At 35.2% G+C, this 21,735-nt stretch overlaps 5 protein-coding genes and 1 pseudogene across 11 annotated transcripts; 5 read left to right on the forward strand and 1 right to left on the reverse strand.

The window, feature by feature from the left end:
* Positions 1–783: 783 nt before the first annotated feature.
* LOC104788342 (autophagy-related protein 8g) lies at positions 784–2,260 on the forward strand. 6 transcript variants are annotated; one of them, XM_087451516.1, is made up of 6 exons: positions 784–933; positions 1,135–1,181; positions 1,298–1,353; positions 1,598–1,650; positions 1,758–1,860; positions 1,964–2,260. In XM_087451516.1, exons 2-6 carry the CDS (start codon positions 1,145–1,147, stop codon positions 1,970–1,972), a joined length of 258 nt encoding a protein of 85 aa, XP_087307642.1. In that variant the 5' UTR covers positions 784–933; positions 1,135–1,144; the 3' UTR covers positions 1,973–2,260. The 6 variants fall into 6 exon arrangements, with proteins under 6 accessions (XP_087307642.1, XP_087307638.1, XP_087307643.1 ...); XM_087451512.1 differs by having other exon boundaries at positions 794–913; positions 1,758–1,875; positions 1,963–2,260; XM_087451517.1 differs by having other exon boundaries at positions 794–913.
* A 3,714-nt stretch (positions 2,261–5,974) lies between these two features.
* Positions 5,975–7,233, forward strand: LOC104788343 (root meristem growth factor 10-like). Its single transcript, XM_010514096.3, has 2 exons — positions 5,975–6,455; positions 6,849–7,233. The coding sequence occupies exons 1-2, from the start codon at positions 6,321–6,323 to the stop codon at positions 7,143–7,145; spliced, it is 432 nt and encodes a 143-aa protein (XP_010512398.1). The 5' UTR covers positions 5,975–6,320; the 3' UTR covers positions 7,146–7,233.
* Positions 7,234–8,554: 1,321 nt separating this feature from the next.
* Positions 8,555–10,686, forward strand: LOC104788344 (SKA complex subunit 1 homolog). 2 transcript variants are annotated; one of them, XM_010514098.3, is made up of 10 exons: positions 8,585–8,809; positions 8,893–9,017; positions 9,125–9,237; positions 9,322–9,409; positions 9,542–9,609; positions 9,690–9,795; positions 9,882–9,911; positions 10,041–10,154; positions 10,287–10,410; positions 10,528–10,686. In XM_010514098.3, exons 1-9 carry the CDS (start codon positions 8,713–8,715, stop codon positions 10,362–10,364), a joined length of 819 nt encoding a protein of 272 aa, XP_010512400.1. In that variant the 5' UTR covers positions 8,585–8,712; the 3' UTR covers positions 10,365–10,410; positions 10,528–10,686. The 2 variants fall into 2 exon arrangements, with proteins under 2 accessions (XP_010512399.1, XP_010512400.1); XM_010514097.3 differs by having other exon boundaries at positions 8,555–8,809; positions 10,287–10,686.
* Positions 10,687–11,841: 1,155 nt separating this feature from the next.
* LOC104788346 (protein RGF1 INDUCIBLE TRANSCRIPTION FACTOR 1-like) lies at positions 11,842–13,817 on the reverse strand. Its single transcript, XM_010514099.3, has 5 exons — positions 13,632–13,817; positions 13,297–13,473; positions 13,137–13,211; positions 12,778–12,918; positions 11,842–12,474 (listed from the first exon to the last, which is right to left on the reverse strand). Exons 1-5 carry the CDS (start codon positions 13,632–13,634, stop codon positions 12,118–12,120), a joined length of 753 nt encoding a protein of 250 aa, XP_010512401.2. The 5' UTR covers positions 13,635–13,817; the 3' UTR covers positions 11,842–12,117.
* Positions 13,818–15,978: 2,161 nt separating this feature from the next.
* On the forward strand, positions 15,979–17,942 carry LOC104789801 (putative F-box protein At3g58950 pseudogene; annotated as a pseudogene).
* A 1,279-nt stretch (positions 17,943–19,221) lies between these two features.
* LOC104788347 (protein GRAVITROPIC IN THE LIGHT 1-like) lies at positions 19,222–21,258 on the forward strand. The gene has a single exon (XM_010514100.3). It carries the CDS (start codon positions 19,499–19,501, stop codon positions 20,957–20,959), a length of 1,461 nt encoding a protein of 486 aa, XP_010512402.1. The 5' UTR covers positions 19,222–19,498; the 3' UTR covers positions 20,960–21,258.
* The last annotated feature ends 477 nt before the right edge of the window (positions 21,259–21,735 follow it).

Raw genomic sequence — 21,735 nt, forward strand, 5'->3', positions numbered from 1 at the left:
ACCGCCGCATGGCACAGCGACTACTATACTAATCAAATCACAGTGAAGTTCCTCTATAAAATAAATGATCTGATAACTGTATATACTAGTATAGGTTACGTCACATTAAGCCATGAGCCGGTGAATCAATGTGGATATTGTTCTAGAATCATAATATATATAACTTTTTTTTTTTTTTTTTGTCATCATTGAATCAACAAGACTCGATTCATAGTTAAACCCTACTATGCAGGGTAACGCGACTTAGTGGAGTCAAACTCCGATGGGATCGGTCGCAGAGGTGGTGGTGTAACCACTTGACTAAAGACACTTCCCCAATCATAATAATAATTATCATAATTAGTTTTCATTTTTGTTGACTACTAAAAGTTAAATATAAATTTTATCTTTCGACTCATTGTTTTCCAATGCAATATACAACCAGAGTCAATAATAATAGTACGTATTTTATTTTCTTCGATATCATTAGTCTATAAGTGTTTTAAAGTTATAATTTTTTTTTTTTTTTTTGTCAAAAGAATTTGTAGTTATCTGAACAAATGTAGATACATCCTTTTTAATACAATAAACTTTAGTTTTCGAATAAATGGGTAACTGGGCTGGGCTTAATATAATACAAGCGAAAACAAATTTACAGCAGTCTTCTTATAACGGGCTTTATAGAACAAATTGAAGAAACATTACTCTATGGTATTATTATTAACTAATCATGGGCCTTAGACCATAAATAATTTGGTAACTAAATCATGCTTACTTTAGTTTAGGGATTAAAACCAATCAAATATCTTCGATTAAAGGTCCGTATATATATATATAAATAGCTGACCTGACGTGATTATATACTATTTATTTACACATATAATTACTGTGACAATCGCAGTCGAAGTTTGAGATACCGAACTCGAATCCCAAAGTATAATCTCTTCCCTCTCTGTAAGTTTCTCCAATCTTTGTTATTTCGTTTTATAATAACCTTTGTTCGATTCCTTCAGAAGATTAAACACTATAAAAGTGGATTACGACTTGGGCAGCATAAAAAAAAATTAGGGTTTTGTGTTAGGGATTTGGTAAAAATCGTTTTTTTCTTTGGGGTAAATCGGTGATTCTGGAAACTTTTGTCATAATTTTTTGCAGGAACAAAAGAATGAGTACAGGCAGCTTCAAGCAGGATCATGATTTCGGTACAAAAGAAACTTTCTTTTTTTTTTTTGTTTAAAATTCCCAGTAATTGGATTGTGATTGTTAGTATGATATAGTATAGCAGTAAATATGGGTTCTTGGTTTATTTATATTGCAGAAAAGAGGAAAGCTGAAGCTTTAAGAATCAGAGACAAGTATCCTGACCGTGTCCCGGTAATTAAAACTAACTTGTTTCAAGCTTTTGTTCTGTTTTGTGTTCTGTTTCTTAGTTTTGTTGAAACTATAGGAGCATACCCAAATTATATATTTAGAAAGCTCTTGTGTCGAATCCTGAGGCCTTTGATAGATGTTTCTTGTTTCCTTTGAAGGATATAGACTCTTTAGTGAAGATTCTTTTAACTCTGTGGTTCAAGAACTTGAGAGTTTCAGAAATAAGATGTTTTTATTTTTGTTATAGGTGATTGTGGAGAAGGCAGAGAAAAGTGACATAGCTAACATCGACAAGAAGAAGTATGAATGATGATCCTGTTTGGTTTATATATATATGTCAGATTCTTAAACATTGGAGTTTTTGCTATGCTTAATTCATATGGTTTGGATATGTATTCATTGTACAGATACCTTGTCCCAGCGGATCTAACGGTTGGCCAGTTTGTGTATGTGATTCGTAAAAGAATCCAGCTTAGTTCAGAGAAAGCTATCTTCATCTTTGTTGATAATGTTCTTCCTCCCACCGCTAAATGACTCCTCTTTACATCTTCCACCATGTTTTACTCTTTAATCACCATTACATTAACAATGTTTAAATCCACCATGATTGCAGGAGCAATGATGTCAACCATCTACGAAGACAAGAAAGAAGAAGACGGTTTCTTGTATGTTACTTACAGTGGGGAAAACACGTTTGGATCGTCATGAATTTGATTAGAAACAAAACCAAAAACTCAGTGCTTTAATTATTATGATTACTATCGTCCGAATTTAACGTGATGTGTTCTTGCTTATTTTAAGTTTTTTAATGGAATGTAAATTATAAATTTATCTTCTTTCTTGGTCGTGAAACTGTTTGAGCTGCGGATATGATGAACAATCTAAACTGATCGGTTTTTTGCAAACAAAAGTGTTTCGTTTCGGTTTTACAATTTTTAGTGTGTAGAGAGTTTTTTTTGACCCGACAAATGCGGGGCAAGCCCCACGGGAGCTTGTTGGGCTTAATCTAGACACAGTAAAGAACGATTGTGGGCCGGCCGACGTAAGCAGTAAAAGACAAATAACATGGGGGAAACGCCACGTGGTAAAGTGAGCGGTAATGGCGGCTTGGGGTTGCGGTTAGGGCACGACCTTCACGAACAACATAAAAACAGAGGCGGTGATGGTCCACGCACACTTGTCTGCTGTTTCTCTCTGGTCCTACACGTTCTTCACCTTCCTCCATTTTTTGAATCCTTCCATTAAATGTAAATGTATTCTCTCCCATATCACGTCAACTACTAATTTAGTATAGTATGTCTCCTCCACTCTATTATTGTTTCTCACAAATATTTGACTACAAACAAAAAGTGCCAAAAATATCTATATTTTGGGTACGCTTCACGAAGATTGTTGAACCAAAACTCAGCAATGTGTTTGTGAGATCTCAGATATTTTTTTCGCTAATGAACTACAAGATTTTAGGGCGTTTAATTTGTAAGACGACTTAGATAAGGGGGCTTGTATGTAAATGTAATGTATGTACATACACTAGTTTAGTTTTGCATGTTTTTTGAACTTAATAATTTCAATCAAATTCTGTTTTTTTCCTATTGAAACAGTCAACCATATTAGATAATACAAAATTTGCTATTGACTTTTGAGGGTTTAGCAGACACTACCAGTGTCCACTTGTTGAACTTATCAAACTATGTCTCCCTGGTGATTAGAAGCATGGAAACTATTACTTTATTATGCATAAAATATAATTAAAATCGCGATAAGTCATCGCAATTATGCAACGAAATAACTCGCTTGTTGTAACGTCATTGTGTTCACGTATATATCAACAACTATCATGTGGGAAAAGATTTATCTATTTATATATATATCTCAATGTGATAATTACATCTAACAACAGAACTAATCACAGACAAGACCGCTGCTTACTTAGGTCATCCCCAACGGGGGGATTTATTTTAAAGCCTCTTAAATTGTTTATTATTATATTTTGTAGTTTGAGTAGATTAAGAACTTTTTGATTGTTAATTAAAAGGTAACCCCCCAATGGTGGGTTCTTAGAATGAGTCTCTTAATTTTTATTTTTTTTGAAAATAAAAAAATTAAAACAGAATATGAAATTATTGCATTTGAGATATATGTTTTTAAAATTATTGCATTTTATAAAATTTTAAACATAGGAAACATTAAAACATAATAAAAGAGAAGTACAATTCATAAAAAGAGGTAATGCTTAATGGTATTCTCCAAATTTTGTCCAAATATGCTTCCTATCATCCCCGGAAATCCGCGCATCTCTCCAATATCGAGTAGTCGTTGAAGATCTTCTGGTGTCGGTCTTCGTAAGTACTCATCTCCAAAACAATTTATGATGGCATCAACAAAATGATCCAAGCATGAGAACATTGTGGTTTCAGCAATTCGGAGGTATTCGTCAAACGCATCAGCTGCCTTACCATATGCCATCATACGAATTAACTCATGTTTTCTTCCCCCAAGATTCACAAGACATGCCCGGCTCTTCTGAATCATTCATAGAAATAAGAATCAAAACAAGAGAAGAAGAAGAAGCAGGACTAGAATTCAACAAGAGATTCTAAAAACGAAGAATAAAAACAACAGAGATACTTTGATGATGTTTCAGTTACATACCAACATCAAGCACATAAAGGTCATCAGAAAGATTCTGAGCATCCGTAAACCCTCCAAACAAAAATAAGTTGTCTCCAGCTGTGACTGTCCCTAGGAGGAGGAGCTGTGATAGTAAGAGCAAGTAAACCATAACAGACCAACTCAAAACCACACCAATACAAAAAGCCTTCCTCAAAAGGGCAAAATCAAAATCATTCAAGTACGATGAGATGAGTATAATGAATCAAAAGACAAAGCTTTAAACAGAGAAATGGGGGCATTTGTAGCCAAAGGACACATATCTTACAAAAGGTCGCATGTTCTGATATCAACAGGTTCTGTTTGCTGTAATAACAAATGGAGAAGGAGAAAACTATCATTCTCATAGATCAGAGGCCAGAAGCATGCAAGATAGAGAGAAATAGCAGAAAATGCTTTAGTTACCTTAGCCAAATCACGAGTGAGTTCTGTTACAGTCATTGCCAGTGAATCTTTCTCCTTAGTCAGTTTCATCTTTAGCAGAAAAAAGGAAGACAGTTACATTCTATAAGAGAGTGACCCCAAAATCATTTTTATACTTGACCAGATATGTTCATACACTGATATAGATAAGAGCAAATAAATCTCAATATACAAACCACAGCTGAATAAATAATGAGTTACCTGAGACATCATTCCAAAGGGTGTTCTCTGAGTGTTCATCACACGTCCTTTACCATCACAACGGTAATTGAGTTAGCACATGTATACAACAAAGCAATTCAAACTAAAAACCAACAGTAGCAATCGACAACATCAAATCCCTAGATTTATCTTAGAACAAACCGATGAACTAATCCATTGAACTAATCGCAAATTCATTCTATTAAACTGATAAACATACCTTACGATTCCAATTTTTTTGCTCTCATCCGAATCAATCGACTCCAAACTCAAATCTCAAACGATTCAATCTCGAACTCGATTCTATATCCTCCGAATGCCCTCCGCTGTTCAATCTCCTCTGCTTCGGATCTCCTCCGACTCCAGTCTCCTTTGATTCCATATACTGGTTGATTCAATCTCCTTCCTTTGTAATTTTGGATTTCTCGATCGAGAGAGAAAGGGAGAGACAGAGCGATGGAAACAAGAAATATTCGATCGGTTAAAAAAATATTCCTACTTCTATTTTTCTGTTTAGCCAACGAATAAGTGACACATAAGGTCTCTTATTCTATAAATCAGTCTACTAAACAAGAGAGCCTCTTATATTTTTTTAATTTCTTTGATTTATTTTTTTGCTTCTTTTCAACTAAAACTCCTCTTAAATCCCCCCGTTGGGGATGACCTTATTAGTTATTATCAACTATATATACAGATAAGACTGAGTAACGTGTCAGTTCATGAATAAGTTAATCATATATGTAAATGGATGCTACAAAAGAACGGAAGCATTGAAAAGATCTTCTGCTTTTACTGCACACAGCACACTCCCTGAATATAATTTCGATCAGCAATCGATTTGTCTATAACCTAATATATTCGAAACACCCCGTCCATGTTACAGAATAATAATGAGTTATATATAAGAAAAAAACTTAATTTGAACCTGTCAGAAATGGAATCCGTTTTGAAGAATGTTTGGTCGAAAAAAGTCTGCTTACTTTTTCTTATCGCCATTAGAAATATCGATCGTTACGCGAATGTTATGCTTCCCGAGAAACACACACACACGTAAATAAGAAAATGAGGAGACAAAGTTAGAAAGGTAGCGTAAAAACATGCAAAGTGTTTAAAGGCCTCAACGTAGAGACAAAGAGGTAAGAGATTTAAAACCTCTTCTTGGGATAAACAAAGAAGCATATGCATCAAAAACCCTAATTCTCCCTTTTGCTCGTTTCGATGACTAGCTAGATTTTCGCTCCATTATTATTACATTTTATTTTAAAAAAGACGATATACATAAAATCAGTAAGGGGCTAAATCTGAAGATTGCTATAACTACGAGAGAGAAGACACAAGTTTGGTCTTTTCTCCTTCGTTAGGTTTCTCTGGTTTGGGTCGGTGGATTCCGCAGAGACAGTAGAGGGGGCCACACAAAACCATATCTGACCTTCACTACTCTTTTCTTCTTCTCAGCCATACATTTGCATGTTCTCTCCTTCTCCTCTACTATACCATCAACGACTCGTTCTCTCTCCATCTATATCTGCATTTATTACACAATCTCTCTGCCTTACGCATTTATAACAATCACGATACCTTTAAACCGCCATATCTATCTGACTATCTCTCCCTATATATATCTACATATTGGTCTGTCTCGGCTATAATTCATCTCGTTGATCGATACTACTCGTATGGATACGTTGAGGAGTGCTTGCTTCTATTTCCTAATAGTTTCTGTCATCATTTCTCGGTCTCCTTTATGCGATTGTCGCCATCTTGGACACATAGAGAAGAAGCTTAGTGCGAATCGTGATCATTTAACTAAGGTAAGCCCCTTTTTGCTTTGTGATGTTGTTTACTTAAGAGTCTCGATCGGTTATTATGAATGATGTTATATTTTATTATTGTAAATCCACATGCTTATAAACATAGGAAATTAACACGAATAAATTTCTTGATCATTTATATATTAACATGTGTGTATGATATATATATTATATAGTCCGTTTTAAAAAGAAAAATCTGGTTCATCTGTATATAAGGTTTTAAAATTTGATTTCTATAATATAGAAGAATGGGAATGCATAGTTTTTCTTTTCAAAATCAAATCTACTGTTATAGTCAAAATTTTGTAGGGAGGCTCCAACTACTTTAAATTATTCTGAATGTTATGCGTATAGCTAGAGTTGATAATACTAACTGTTATTCCATGTCAACAGAAAAATGAAGAGATTACAAAACTAGAAGCTCAATCAACAAACAAGACGAACAACTTATCGAGCCAAGCACATGCCGTAGTTAATCATGGTGATATTAATGGTCAGACCAACATGAAGAAAACGAAGGACGTTCACAGAGTAAAACGAGCTTCGGACAAAATGGTGTCGTCTAAAAGAGGCTCAAGAACTTGGAAAATTCCTAAATATTCAAAGAAGCAGCCTAGATCAGATCAAGAACACCCTGGTTTCAATCTTGATTATATGCAGCCCACAACACACCCGCCGCACCATAATTAACGCTTAATGATCATGTGTAACGATAGAAACGAATTTCATATCGTGATTTATTATATATCATAACCTTGAGTCACGAAGAATTTCCACATTTTCAGAGATATCATGATGTATGGTGAGAAACGTCCTACTTTTAAGCTTTACAATTAAAATACACATATAATTAGATTAGTAAAAACAGTTATCATGTAATATAATGTTAAATACTACTCCGTAAGGTTTCTTGATTTTGTTAATATTTATTACACTTGCATGCATATATCATGATGTACTACTAAATCTACTCGTCTTTATATGCACATGCATGTGTGTGATCATTTCGTTGCGATTGTATGTATCTTTTGTTGTCATTGTTCACAATATTGTGTTGTGTTATCAATATTCAATGCTAAAAGATGCGATATAAAATAGACTTCTTTGGTTGGTGTTTTCCGATTTAAGAATAGTATTAGTCCCACTAGTCGTCAAATGCCATATTAAATTTAAAATTTGTATATATAGACGAGTCCGCGTGCACAGTCACTGTTAACGATGTACTAAAAAAGACGAAGATCCCGCGTTTGGTTCCAATGCAATCAGGTGTCCCAATTCCACGTCTCCTCCCTCCTCTTAAGTTTCAAAATTGACTTGTAGAGTTGTAGTAGTACTGCATAATCATATATACTAACAATAAGACTATCCTCATCGGTAGTCCTTAGATGTTTCTTAGGTATAGATATTAATTATTAATGAAAAATAAGCTAAGGATTGTAAGAAACGTTTTTAATTTTAGAACCAAAATAAACGTTTCTTAGTGGACAGGTGGCGCAATATGAATGGTGAAATGAGATTAATGGGGTAAATTTTTTTTGGCATTTCTCTTTCATTTTCGTGTGTTCTCTCTTCATGTTGTGTGTTATGTTTTTATTTTTTAATGTTTTATGTTTTAATTTTAAATGTTGTATGTTATTTTATGTTTTTATTATTAAAATATGTTTCTATGATATATAAAATAATTTTGAATATTTTAATTTATTAATTATTATTTTACTATATTTATTACTAAAAAACACTTTAACTTGGTTCTACCAATAATCAACAAAATTTTCCTTTTTTCTTAACAAAGTTTCTTCTTCCCTTTTTATTATTAAAAATTGTTTTAAGAAACAACTAAGAAACACACTAATGAAGATAGTCTAATAAATCAAAGGAAAGTATGTTATTCTTATTTTCTTATTCTCCGCGAAATTTCATATTCTTTTTATTTTCCGTGACGTAATTGTTAATACAGTATTTTTTTTGTGGGAATAAATTAAGATAACGAGTGTCACATGTTTTATGCAATGATAACACAATATAAGGCCCATAACACGTTACTAATATAAGGCCCATTAGGTAGAATAATAATGGGTCAGAAAAGCCCATAACATACCCTGCAACAAGAGAATGCTGCAATCTGGCTAACAAAACACTTTCCCGCCGGAAAAGTTGCTGCAATTTCCAATTTCTAAAACCTAAAGCGGAGACAGAGTCAGAGATAACTCTCTAATTGGGGGAGATTGAGATTTGAGAGATTCGTGAAGAAGCGCATATGGAGGGAAATCAAGCTGGATCTTCTCTAGACTCGTTGATTTCTTCGTTCCATAAACGAATCGGCGAATTGCAGGAACTCGTCATCGCCCGGAACAGTGAGTCCCGAGTTCCCCCAAACACCTCAAATCCGTTGTCAAATCTCTCCAATTTCATGAACCTAATTTCAATTTTCATGCAGTGTATCCGGCGAAAAGCATCTCGGATTTATCGGCGATCGACACGGCGTTGAGCTCCATGGAGCTTCAGGTTCAATCTATCAAAGACCGGTTGCGTGAAGAAACCGAAGCTATTCCAAAAGCCAAGGTACGTCTTGTTTGAAAATTTCAGATTCTAGAAAACGGTCATTTGAAATTTTTTGCGTAATTTAGGGTTTTGGAATCTTGAATCTTGAGAAGTTGTGTTGCTTGTAGAAACTTATCGAGGCATCACTGAGACAACAAGAGAGATTGCAGAAGATGTCTATTTATGCGCCTTCTCATTTGCCTGATAAGGCTACAATGTTGAATTCAGATTTAAATCGATGGTACTTACCTTTTCTTAAACCATGTCTTGGTATGTATAGTCCTCAAAGTTTGACTAAGGTTAGTGTGTTTTGTTTATTCTCTAGTTTGCTGCAAGAAAATGCCAAGCAGTATGAGCAAAAGCATGCACTCAGCTCTTTGAAATCTGATGAGGAAGCAGTTGTTTTACCCAAGGTAGTAGTAGTACTTGCATTTTCTCCAAAAGAGACTTTATGGCCTTTAAGACTCAATGGCTATGAATGATCAAACTGTAGCTACTGGTGTATTCTGTTATCTCTGTGTATGGACTTTGGTTTTTGTTTCCAGGAGAAGAAGGGTCGCGGGTCTCCTCCGGTTTGGTACATAACTGTTGAGGAGCTCAATTCCCTCTCATCGTAAGTACAGTTTTGCTTTTTATTCTCCTGTTTATGTGAAATGCATATCTCTGCTTTCCTGACATTTTTTCTCAAAATAGGTACATGAGAGGAAGACTCACCCTTGAGAAAGTGAACGCAGCTATCAATGACATGGCTTCGTATGCTGAAGCAAATGCCCATCTTATTGCTGCCCCAAAACAGAAGGTATACTACATATATTTATGCTCTATTTTCAGCTTGTGGATTTGAGTTATATGCTGTACTGACTGGATGTTTGTTATATTGCAAAGCTGGCGGAGAACCTCTGGGAGAAAGCACTGGTAAGCTAATATAACTCATCTTCCACTCTGTCTAGATGATAGTATCTGGTCACAAGCGAAAACATTGTTCTAATCTTTGAGTGGCAATGAAGGTCTGAGAAAGATTATGTTCAAAACTCTCATATGCAGAAACTGCGAGATATTGTAACAGCGCAAGCAGTAAAGGGCAAACATTTCTTTCTTGAAACTGACATGAAGGGACCAAGTTTGAAACTGGACAACACAGGAAAAGCAATACTTACTGTAAGTACCTGATATACGTTTCCTTCATTTCAAATACAAATAACATGTTTATGCATCTTTCAACTCTTCACTAGGATTACACAACGGTGCAAACCACATAACCATTGGCATCTTTTGATGTCTTTCTAACAGGTTCTTCGTCACCTTGGTCGTATTAGTGAGACTCGCATTGGTCAAAACCGCGTCATCATTCTAATGAAGCCTCATTAGAAACTAGCTTGGCTCAAGTTTGTTCATTTTGACAAGCGTAAAAGAGGTAATCAATTTCTTGCTTTTTTCTCGGAAGCCTCCTTCCTGCTACTATAGAAGAAGGTCTTCTAGTTCTTTAAACACCACCATTTAGCCTAATCTTAAGACTGTTCCGCCTTAACAGGCCCAGCAAGAACGGCCTAGAATCAACTATGTTGACGTCTGAATTTTTTTATAAATATGATGGACAAGATGTTTTAAGCAATTTATCATAGTTGCACTAAAGTAGAAAAACTCGATTTCCGTTATTTGTCAAAATATTATAAAAGCATTTTCTCTCTAAGCAATCTGGTTCAAGTTCCAGTGCACAATTGGCCTGTCCCATTCATACCTACAAAGTAGCAAAACTCGGTTTCCGTTTTTATTTTATTGAAATTTTTTATTTACCTGTACATTGTTTACTTCTATTAATATATTCAAAACCTTTTAGCATCATCGCAAGTGTGACAGTCTGTGGCTGTCAATATTTACTAAAATTACAAAAGAATATCAAACAAGTTCGAAGAAACCTCGAAGTAATATATTTATTTGGAATAAAATCGTAAATACTGTTAATTAACTATCAATATTTTCTATTCAACCCTTCGTCCATTTTTTTTTTTTTTTTGGGTTTAAAGTTAGAATTGTAAACTATCGATATGGACCTCGTAGATTTGGCAATAATTTTTCCGAAAAGAACAAGAAAACAAATCTATAACCAAGGACGATCCCTACATTGTTATTATTGATATCATCTATCATAATGTCACGATTCACGAAATAGAAAACAAGAGGAAGTATACTAAGAAATGGGAAGAAGAAGAAGTGGTCCAGGGAACACAGGAGAGAAAAGACTAGTTAGTATTATTTGCCTGAGAAACAATCACAATTTCACGTCTATCCATAATGTCTGTCCCAATCTCTTTGTCTTCTTCTTTCATATAAACCAAATTAACCAAATTTTTATTATTCGTCTCTCCTTCGTGCAAAAACACAAAATACATTATGCATAAGACAAAATCACACACACACAACAACAAGAAATTTTTTTATCGCATGCATCACATTTATTACCAACCAACTGATATTCAAATAATTCATTACATGTTTACTATATTGTGTGTGTGAGCTAATTTATTTTTTTATATACACAAACAATCATAAATTCACTGCAAACCACATTTAGACTTGTAGAGTTCTCCATCACCATTTTTACTTCCTTTTTCTTTCTTTTCAAACGTATCATTTAACTCAGCCAAAGAAAAGATATGGTCGGTCTTATGCATTTAATGTCAACAAATTTTTTTAATCCTTTTAAGAATTTATTTACTTCGCCGCTGTAAAATAATAAATTAAGGCCGCCTCAATCAATAGTACTACTAAAATTGCGATTTCATTTTTTTTTTTAATATTGAAAAAAAAGAACACGAATTAAAAAAAAACGGGAAGCAATAAAACGGATTATACGAACCAAATGCTTGGTTTTACTAAAAAGTATAGAAATTAAATAACATAGAGTTCTACCATTTACCCGGTACAGATCAGAGTCAGACAAAACCAGGACAGACATCTCTCTATTTTAATTCCCATACTTTCATTTTTTTCTTAAGAACCTAACTTTTCGATATTTAGATACTTGATTAATTATATAAAATAAGACTATAATAGTTACGTGTATTCATTCTACTTACCACTCCTGACTGACCAACCAAACTTCACAAACGAACGTTACGAGTTAATAGAGGGGAGCACGCTGCGGCGGCGTAATCTTCCGTCGGTTTAAAAAGTTCGCCGGAGTTTCCGTGTTAGTAGTTGAAACCACCTCCTCCGTGACTCTCCGGCAAGTCGTCGTCGACAAGCTGCTTCTTTTCTTCCTAACGATTTCAGTAGTAGCGGTGCAAGCGAGCGCCTGACACCAGAACATGTCTCCTCCTCCTGACTCGGAAGACGTACGGGTCGACCCGGTCGGTTCGAGAGTGGAGCTGGGCGTCGTTGTCGTTGTCGTTGTCGTGACTTCGTCGGCTAAATCGAGAACGTTGCAGACGCGGAGAAAGCCTGAGAGTGCTCTTTGTCTCATTATGACGTCACTAATCTACAAAAAGCAAAACAAAACCATGTGTTTGTGTTTTCAGAGACAATTACGTGTAAATTTATGATCGTACACGCGTGTTTAAATAAAAAAGCAACAAAACAAAAAACAAAAACAGAAAGAAATTGAATTCTGTATTTTTGAAAGAATTTGAAAATTTAGTAATGAGACAAAAATTAAAAAAAACGTTCCTTTTACATCTGAGACAATTACGTGTAATCGTGCAATCGATCGACCCAGATGAATAAAACTGGTAAATCGAATTTGGAAAATTTGATAGAATTTGAAATGAAAAAAAAAACAGACCTTGCAGGAGAGAGAGCAGAAGAGGTAAGGAGACTGGAGACTCCGGTCACAGGTGATGCAAATGTTACCGGAACCACGAAACTGCCGAGACTGAGGTCGTTCATTGATGAACACAACTTTAGAACTGTTCGTTATGTATGGCTTTTGTAATCATCCATCATCAACAACAAAAAGATAACGCGTATTAAATTAAAAGCTGTCAAATAATCTAGGGCACAAGAACCCATGTAAAAAACAAAAAAATTGAACCTTTTTAAATGTTTTACAATACAATAAAAGGATTAAGAGAAGTATCATTAATTAAGGATGAAATAATTACAAAAAGATTGAGGAGACAAGACAGAGTTTTTTAATTATACCTGAATTGAAGAGCAATCCATTAGCTTCGAACCATCATCTACCCTCAAAACGTCTCTGTACACGTATCTTCTTATCTGCAACACACAAAAAGTTCATATTTTTGTTCGTAAAGATGCAAAATTTTGAAACCAAAAAGAGAGAGAGAGAGAGGAGAGAGACCTGAAGGAGACGATGAGAGGTATGGGAAGAGAGACAGTGAGGACAGATGCTAAGACAACAGTCGATACATAAAATGTTCTTCTCGTTCTTCTTAACATCTTCATGATCCAAACAAGCGTTGAAAAACTTGTCTTTTAACAAAACTTCAAGCCATGCAGGGAATTCTCCAGATTGCATCTGCTTAAAAAGAACCCAAAAAACCAAAAACAACAATAAAGTTTAGATTTTTTTCGACGAAACCCAGAATTGAAACAAGAAGACTCATGTTTCCCAATTTCATGTTTTTGTTCTTTTTTTTGGGACTGAAAAAGGTAAAAATAATTCAGTAGACCCACCATGATGATGGCTCTCTTCTTCTAAAACTGGGAAGTGTTTGGGGAAGAGATAAGAGAGAGTAAGAGGTCAAGGTCAGGCGATTTTGAGCTCTCAGTGGTGAAATTGACTGACCATTCCCAGAGAGAAAAAGAGAGAGAAGAGAGAAAGAAAGAAAGAAAGAAAGAAAGAGAGAGAGAACGGCGCCTGGAGAGAGTGACCACTAGCTTAATTTTAAATCATGAGTCTTGTTTGTTCTCTTCTCTTCCTTAAGGTTGATGTGTACGTGTAAATCTCTTCGTTAATCAACGTACGTGCTTTGTTTATTTTTTACTAAGTGATATTATCCATTAGAGAAGTGATTCACTTTGATAAGTTACTTACGTAAATATAGATAACAAAATTCGATTATGAGGGTAATTTTAATCATTAATTAGTTTGACTACTACACTACTACTTTTTAAACGACGAAAGCAGTGTCTAATATGCAGTGTTCAACTTGACAACAAGAGTGTTAAAATGTTTATTAGTACTAGTATATTAGTATTATTAGAAATTCAGCTTGTCCATAAACATAACAATTGCTGTCATACAGAGAGTTAAAAGTTTTACCTTTCGACAATGTTAAAAAACATATGAACTATATCTAATAATTAATAATTAAATAAAGAAATCAAACTTTTCGTATCTCGACTAGACTGTTTTCTTATAAAAAACAAACGTGAGTTGGGTTAAATACAACAATTTGATCTTTGTTATCATCTCTTAATGATAAAAAGAATTTTGTGTGTTGATTATTTTTTTGTTACTTTTGTTTGTTAAGAAGGTCTCCCTGTTCTCTGGTTAACTGTGCAAAAGTGCTAAATGACAAGACTATTCCCAACAGTCTTACCTTTTTTCAATCTCATAGTGGCAATTTCGTAAAACACAACCTATACTAAAAACAAATTTTATCATTTTACTACTACTACTATTTTTGTTTCAGTCAAAACGTGAATAATATAAACCAAAATTAAAAGTAAAAACTAAGCTCGGTTTATATAACTGGAAACAATTTAAACGCTAAATTTAGTGCATTGTTTGAGGGTTAAACTAAGCTCCATTTAGATATAATTCAGAATCATAATCATTATAGCTAAATTATATGATTGTTACATTGAATAGAGGGAAAAAAAGAAATAGAGAGAGAGCAAATTCCAAGAGAACCTAAAGAAGACCCCCTTGTCACAGCTGTAGTAGACTCTTCTCGAGAACCAGTGCTGCTAACTTGATGGGTTTTTATTTTTATTTTTACTATTAGTTACTGCTACTACTAAAATTACCTACGCACATCACTAGGCCACCTATTATTATTATTTCCAGTTATTATTATTATTATTAGAAATAAAAATACTCACAACTTTTGCATACAAACTTTTGAAATACAAAAAGAAAAAAAAAGATATATGTAATATGTATAGAGAGAGAGAAAGACAGAGAGGTGGATCAGAATTGGTACGGAGGAGCAGCAGCCTCAGGCAGAGAAGAAGGCGACGCCACTGCTTTGTGTGTGATCTGATCTGATCCGATTCGATCCAGCTGTCCCCCCCTTTCTCGTTAGGCTTTTCTTCTTTTTTTAGTTACTGATCATGGGTAGTTTAGTCATTTCCTTATACTATGGGTTTGGGCTTTTACACTTCTATTGGGCTAAGCTCATATGTGTTTTCTCCCTCAATCGAATAAATAAATACATCATGGTCCTGAGTCCTCCTGACTACTTCTTCTGATCACAACAGCACAATCTATTAATCTAACAACCGAAATCGTTGGTAACCAACCGGTCAAATGAAAGCAAGGGACACAGTAACATACGACTTTGATTTGTCTTCATATTTGATTTGATGTCCCACAAGTAATAAAGATATAAACTATTATATCTTTGTACTGTGGAATTCACACATAGTAATGATTATTAAACAAATGAAAACTGAAAAAAAAAAAAAAAGAGAGTACACTTTGATTTGTTACCACTTTTTTAAACCATGTTATATGTAAACGTAGTAGTCTAAACCGTGTTAGTTAAGTTAGTTACTTCTATTAATATATTCAAAACCTTTAGCATCATCGCAAGTGTGACGGTGCTAAAATAATTATCGGTCGAACCACTTTGGCTTAAGAGTAAACCGAGGATTTTTGCTAATTGTACAACCGAACCGATTTAGGCAAAGGAACCACCAATCCAGAAACCTAAATACAATTAGAAAGGTTAAGAGAGAGCCCTTCTTTCTTTCTTTGCAACGTCTTTTAAGTCTAGGTTTAGGTTACAGAACACGGTTTTGATTAGTTTCGTCGTAGTCTACAACGAGAATAATATTGATTGTTATATAGAAGATGGATTTACTCAGTAATCTACCTGACGAGCTTGTGTGTCATATCTTGTCCTTCCTTCCTTACGACCAAGGAGGCTGCTTCAACATCTCTTCTTTCAAAGAGGTGGTACAATTTGTTTGCACTTGTTCCTAATCTTGACATCGATGACACTGTGTTTCGATATTCTAATTGCGAAAAAAGTCTGTCGAGCTTCATAGATTTTGTGGATAGAGTAATAGCATTGCAGGGTGATTCTCCCATTCATTAAGAGATTTTCCCTCACGTGTCATGCTGGACGTGTTGATCCATGTCGTGTGAATAGTTGGATATCTAATGTGCTTCAGCGTGGTGTTTCCGACCTTGATCTTGACATCGTTTCCAACGGGAAAATTATACTGCCTCCAAACATGTTCAACAGTGGGACACTAGTCGAGCTAAAATTAAGAAATTACAACTCAGTTCTTACATGGAGGACTGGTCGTGAAGACACTTTCTTACCAATGCTTAAAACACTCGTTTTTGATCTAGCTTGTTTTAGTTGTGGCAGTAAGATGGACATGTTTCTTCGTTCTTTCCCTGTGCTTGAAGAATTATCCATTGATTCTATTCATTGGGTCCAGTGTGATGAAACCGTGTCAAGTGAAACCCTCAGGAAGCTAACTATCCATTCATCCGGTTCTGAGGGCTTGTTGACTCTAAAGAGCATTTCTTTTGATACTCCACGTCTGGTTTACTTTGACTATTATGATTATGTTGCGGAGGACTATCCAAAAGTTAACTTGACAAGTGTAGTTGAGGCTCGACTCAACCTTATCTTAGCTGAAATCCAGGTTAGGCAAGCAAGAAAGTCAAGGGACGATCAGGATGATGTTTTTTTCCGTTTTCGAAATGTGTGGAAGCTTATCAGTGGCATAAGATACTCTCGAGGTTTTAGTGTTAGCCTTATTTAGTTATGTGAATTTCTTATGCTAAGTCCTTTCACAGTTTTTAATGCATAATCAAAGGTCATCTTGATGTTTCAAGTCTCCTAGCTAGGTTTCAAATAGAGAAATCAATCCTTGAGATTTTAAAACAAGTATATTGCATGCACTTGTGTAATGATGAGTTTGACGTCATAGATAAGCATATGCGGAACCAGCTTCTAGCAATCGACCTTAGTGGCGACACCCGTTATGCCACTGGTTTACAAGTTTGGTTTGGTTCTCGATTGTAATTTTAATTTCTCTCCAAGATAGGAAGCTGTAATAAGCTTTCTCCCATTTTCTGCTTTATGTTGCACTAGTTGTACAAACGTTTTTACTTTTTGAATATAATTTAACATTACATTCAAAAAAAAAAAAAAAAAAAGATGAGTTTGGCTTTGCCTTGTTTCAGGTTCTTTCTCTACGGTGTGAATCCATACCGATGTTCAACAACCTCAAAGTGTTGCGTATTTGGAGTTCCGAGCACCGAGGATGGCAAGCAATGCCGACTCTCTTAAGGAATTGTCCTCTTTTAGAAACACTAGTCCTTGAGGTATATATACAACACAGCTAGCTCATTTGTTAAAATATCAAGATAGTAATAATTAAGAGATCATTCTTAATTTCAAGCCCCTTCCCTTATTATTTCAGGGTCTCTTACACTATGTGACGGATAAATGTGGGGATGCTTGTGACTGCGTTTCTCGGGAGAACAAAGGGCGTTCGCTCATGTCTTGTCCGGTGAAGAAGTTGCAGATTAAGATGTTTCAAGGAACAAAGAGAGAGGTAGATATGATAAAGCATTTCTTGGATTCTTTTAGGTGTTTGAAGGAGATGGAGATTTATGCTCAAGAGAATCGTATTCGTATACACTATATCCAAGTAGTCCCTAGGGAGTTTAAACTCTTCAACGAGCTTTATAGTTGTGATGTCCGGTTCCTGGTGCGTGGTTCTTTGTATAAGACGTGGACTAGTGTCAACTTGACAATGAATCAAGTCGTCAAGGAAGACAATTTGTCCTAGTTTGGATTCTTTTTTAGAAACTTAAATGATACGGTCTTTTTGCTTTTGTTTTCTTCGGGCAAGTTTGCTTTCTTCTCCTCCTTTTTACTTGGCTGGCTCTCATGTCATTTTAATTTATTTACTGTGATAATATTCACTCGTTTTCAAGCGGTTTGAGAATATTAATTGGTTTGGATAAAAAGAAAAATGATAGATATATATGCTTACCATTTTGTGATTTTACCTCTGGTAAAAGGAAAACTGAGACAATATGTATTATGAAAAAAACACAAATATCTTTCTTTCTAGTGGTAGACGTGAAAAAGATAACAACCCTTAATTTCCGTTATGATTACACGAAAAGAAAAAAAGATAAAATCGTGAATATAATTAGATTTAAATAGGACATGATTTAATTATAAAAAAAATTACCACTAAAAATGTTGGCTAAAAGCATCACAAAGACGTCAAGAAAAGGGAAGAAATAAAGCAAAGAATCTGGGAGATGAGTTTCGAAAGGCATGTCTTCTCGTAAAGGTGTCTTCAAAGCTATGATTAGTCATGGTGGTGGTCAATTAATCAAAAGCTTTTTTTTATTACAACAGTTTAGTACCAATAAAACCTCCCTCTTAATAAATCTTTATCCTGTTATTATAGCCATAATAACATCATAAGGTTATTATCACTAACCGGACATACGCTTAACATCGTAAGCTTTAATACTATCAATGATGAAATAGTCTAATGAGAAAAAAAAAAAGAATGTACAAAGAGAAGAAAGTGGATGCCACACTTAAATTTCGTGCCGTTCACATTTATAGATACGATCGTTAATAACAACAAGTAACGTAGACGTAAGGTTAACCAACCTTTTCTCAACTGTTAATTTAATTCTTGTATAAACCAATTCAATTAACCAAATCTGTATCAAATCACATTAACAAATTAACCCCAAAAAAGTAAATTACATATTACAAAAAAAAACTGATTTTAATAATTTTTTTTTCTGTCAACCATTGAGCCTCAAGTGGTCGATAATTCTTACACTCATAAGAAGCGAAACTCAATCCCTAATGTCACGGTGTGTTTTACAAATAGACTTACCTCTAGCCACTGCACTAAGATCATTTCACGACTGATTTTAATAATTAAATATGTTGGGTTGGCTGTTATACGAATTGTATAACCGGTTAGTCATTATAGCTTCACTTTGTTACCGTTAAACCAAATCATCACCACCAAAAAGTAAAATAAAATAAAAAGTCAGCGGAATTAGAGAGGAAAAAAAAAATAATGTAAAAAAAAAAAACAAAATTAAAGAACAAAAGGAACAGTGTGGGGGTGGAGAAATTGGGAAAGGGAAAGGCTTTGTTGTTGCATTCCTTACTTGCAGATGCATCCAAATCACACCATTAATAAACTCCCTTCTCAAAGCCTTAAACCTTCACAAAAAGTTTTGACTGTTTGTTACTGAATCCAAAAAAAATCAAGTCTTTTTTTTTTCGTTTTCTTGATTCGATTTAAGAAAAATTTGGTCTTTTTCATTTTGTTAATTTGGGCATTTTTTTGTTGAGGCGATGCGGGAAGTGGAAACATCAGCAATCACAGCAGCTCCTCCACAATTCTCTCAAATGTTTCAGAAACTAGCCATGGCTGTCAAAACCAAGACCTACGAGTTCTTCACCGAAGAAGACGAACGAACCGATGCTGCTGAGGGTTTCTCTCTCCTCGATTCCTCCGAGGATTTCATCACCGATCAGAAAGTCGTCGTTCTTAAACCCGACAAGCCTTCTTCTTCTTCTCCGGGATCTCCTGCTGTTCTTTCTCCGGTGAGTGTGAAACCTAATCAAAGGAAGCTTTCTCAGGTTAGGAAATTAGATACCCAGATGGGTTCGAGTTTGATCTCTTCTGTTTTCGCTACTGTTTCGTCTTTTGAAGCTTCGTATCTTCAATTGCAAGCTGCTCACTCCCCCTTTGTTGAAGAAAGCGTCAAGGCTGCTGATAGAGCTCTCGTCTCTAACCTCCAGAAGTTATCTGATTTGAAGCAGTTTTATAGGAATTATCGCCAAAGTTTGGATTTTGATGAGTCTGATTTAGCGATTGGTTCTTGCTTAGAGTCTCGTGTTCAGGAGAATCAGAGCAAGCTTAGAGCTTTGGGAACGGTTTCTAACCGGTTACAAGCTGAGATGGATGCTAAGGATTTGCAGGTTTGGACTCTGAGAAACAAGTTAGGTGAGATTCAAAAGTCTAATTCCAAGTTGTCAAGGAGGCTGTCTTCGAATTCATCATCATTGGATGTTCTGTTATCTGTTAGGGTTTATGAGTCTCTGTTGCATGATGCCTTTAAAGCTACTCAGAAGTTTACTAAGACTCTGATTGAGTTGATGGAAAAAGCTGGTTGGGATTTGGATTTAGCTGCTAAGTCTGTTGTTCATCCTGAGGTAGATTATGCTAAGAAGGGACATAACCGTTATGCATTGTTGTCGTATGTTTGCTTGGGGATGTTTCGTGGTTTCGATGGTGAAGGATTTGATCTTGATGGTGGAGAGTCTGAGATGAGTTCTTCAGAGTCTTCGTTGAGGGAATTGATGCAACATGTATCTAGCAATCCCATGGAGCTTTTGGAAAGGGATAAAGATTGTGCATTCTCTAGATTTTGCGATAAGAAGTATCACGAGCTCATTCACCCGAACATGGCATCTTCTATATTCAGCAACATGGATGAGAACGAAGCTGTGTTGAGTTCTTGGAGATCTCTGAGCACTTTCTATGAGTCTTTTGTCACGATGGCTAGCTCGATTTGGACACTTCACAAGTTAGCCTTGTCCTTTGATCCTGCGGTTGAGATTTTCCAAGTCGAAAGCGGAGTTGATTTTTCGATTGTCTTCATGGAGAATGTCTTGAAAAGAAAACAAGACAAAAAGTTCTCGACGAATCCTACTCGAGCCAAAGTAGGATTCACTGTGGTTCCAGGGTTTAAAATCGGGTGCACGGTGATCCAGTCTCAAGTTTACCTTACTGGCTCTAAATGTAAATGAAAGAGACAGATGGTTAAACGGCCAATGCTCAAGTTTCTGATCACAAAGCTGCTTTCAAGGACTTGACGGTTCCAACACTATAAAAGGGTTATAACTTTTTTACCTTCTTAGTATTCTGTGATTAATTGTGTTCTTTATAAGTCTGATTTGAGTTATTGATTTCGTTTAAAAGTGTACAGAATGTTCTAAAGCTATGGTGATTTTTACTTTGTTTGGATTGCAATAATTTAAATTGTTTCTCTTCATAGGAGTAAGTTGTAACAGATTGATTATCAAAATATAAAAAGTTTCTAATTTAAGTGTTTCTCTATTTGATAAAAATTCACATTAACCTGTCATTCTAGGATTTTTTTGGTTGCTGTTTTCGTGTTTCCGAGCCGCACTATGTGCCGTTTTATTTGTAAGATTGATTAAGCCCATGCGCCGATGCGCGGCTAATAACCTTGGGCCTTATTGTTGTATCTGGGCCGATTAGTCTTGCGGATAGATAGTTATTGGGCTTTATTAAGCCTTAGTTTGTCACCATTTAAATGGAAAAGTAAAGCACGTGCGTGTTCCACGTGACATTCATAAAAACATTCCTTCGAGGCTTCGAGCTAGGGCTGGGCAAAATAACCGATAACCAAATAACCGACCGAAACCGAACCGAAAAAAACCAAACCGAACCGAACCGAAATTTTTCAAATACCCGAATGGTTAGTAAAAATCTATATCCAAACTAACCGAAACCGAACCGAACCGAACCGACAATTAAATGGTTAACCGAAATATCCGAA

The sequence above is a fragment of the Camelina sativa genome, chromosome 5, assembly GCF_030686135.1.
Source record: "Camelina sativa cultivar CO46 ecotype springtype chromosome 5, ASM3068613v1".
NCBI lineage: Eukaryota > Viridiplantae > Streptophyta > Magnoliopsida > Brassicales > Brassicaceae > Camelina > Camelina sativa.

Excerpts from the sequence above, each read along its gene's own strand:
- LOC104788346 (XM_010514099.3), bottom strand. Across the intron at positions 12,919-13,136 it reads TGGATTGCTCTTCAATTCAG|CCATACATAACGAACAGTTC; the intron begins GTATAATTAAAA and ends TGATTACAAAAG. Across the intron at positions 12,475-12,777 it reads TCTGCTCTCTCTCCTGCAAG|ATTAGTGACGTCATAATGAG; the intron begins GTCTGTTTTTTT and ends TGCTTTTTGTAG.
- LOC104788342 (XM_087451512.1), top strand. The coding sequence starts at position 1,145 with ATGAGTACAGGCAGCTTCAAGCAGGATCATGATTTCG. Across the intron at positions 1,182-1,297 it reads CAAGCAGGATCATGATTTCG|AAAAGAGGAAAGCTGAAGCT; the intron begins GTACAAAAGAAA and ends TTTATATTGCAG. Across the intron at positions 1,354-1,597 it reads AGTATCCTGACCGTGTCCCG|GTGATTGTGGAGAAGGCAGA; the intron begins GTAATTAAAACT and ends TTTTTGTTATAG.
- LOC104788344 (XM_010514097.3), top strand. The coding sequence starts at position 8,713 with ATGGAGGGAAATCAAGCTGGATCTTCTCTAGACTCGTTGATTTCTTCG. Across the intron at positions 8,810-8,892 it reads ACTCGTCATCGCCCGGAACA|TGTATCCGGCGAAAAGCATC; the intron begins GTGAGTCCCGAG and ends ATTTTCATGCAG. Across the intron at positions 9,410-9,541 it reads AAGCAGTTGTTTTACCCAAG|GAGAAGAAGGGTCGCGGGTC; the intron begins GTAGTAGTAGTA and ends TTTTGTTTCCAG.
- LOC104788347 (XM_010514100.3), top strand. The coding sequence starts at position 19,499 with ATGCGGGAAGTGGAAACATCAGCAATCACAGCAGCTCCTCCACAATTC.
- LOC104788343 (XM_010514096.3), top strand. The coding sequence starts at position 6,321 with ATGGATACGTTGAGGAGTGCTTGCTTCTATTTCCTAATAGTTTCTGTC. Across the intron at positions 6,456-6,848 it reads ATCGTGATCATTTAACTAAG|AAAAATGAAGAGATTACAAA; the intron begins GTAAGCCCCTTT and ends CCATGTCAACAG.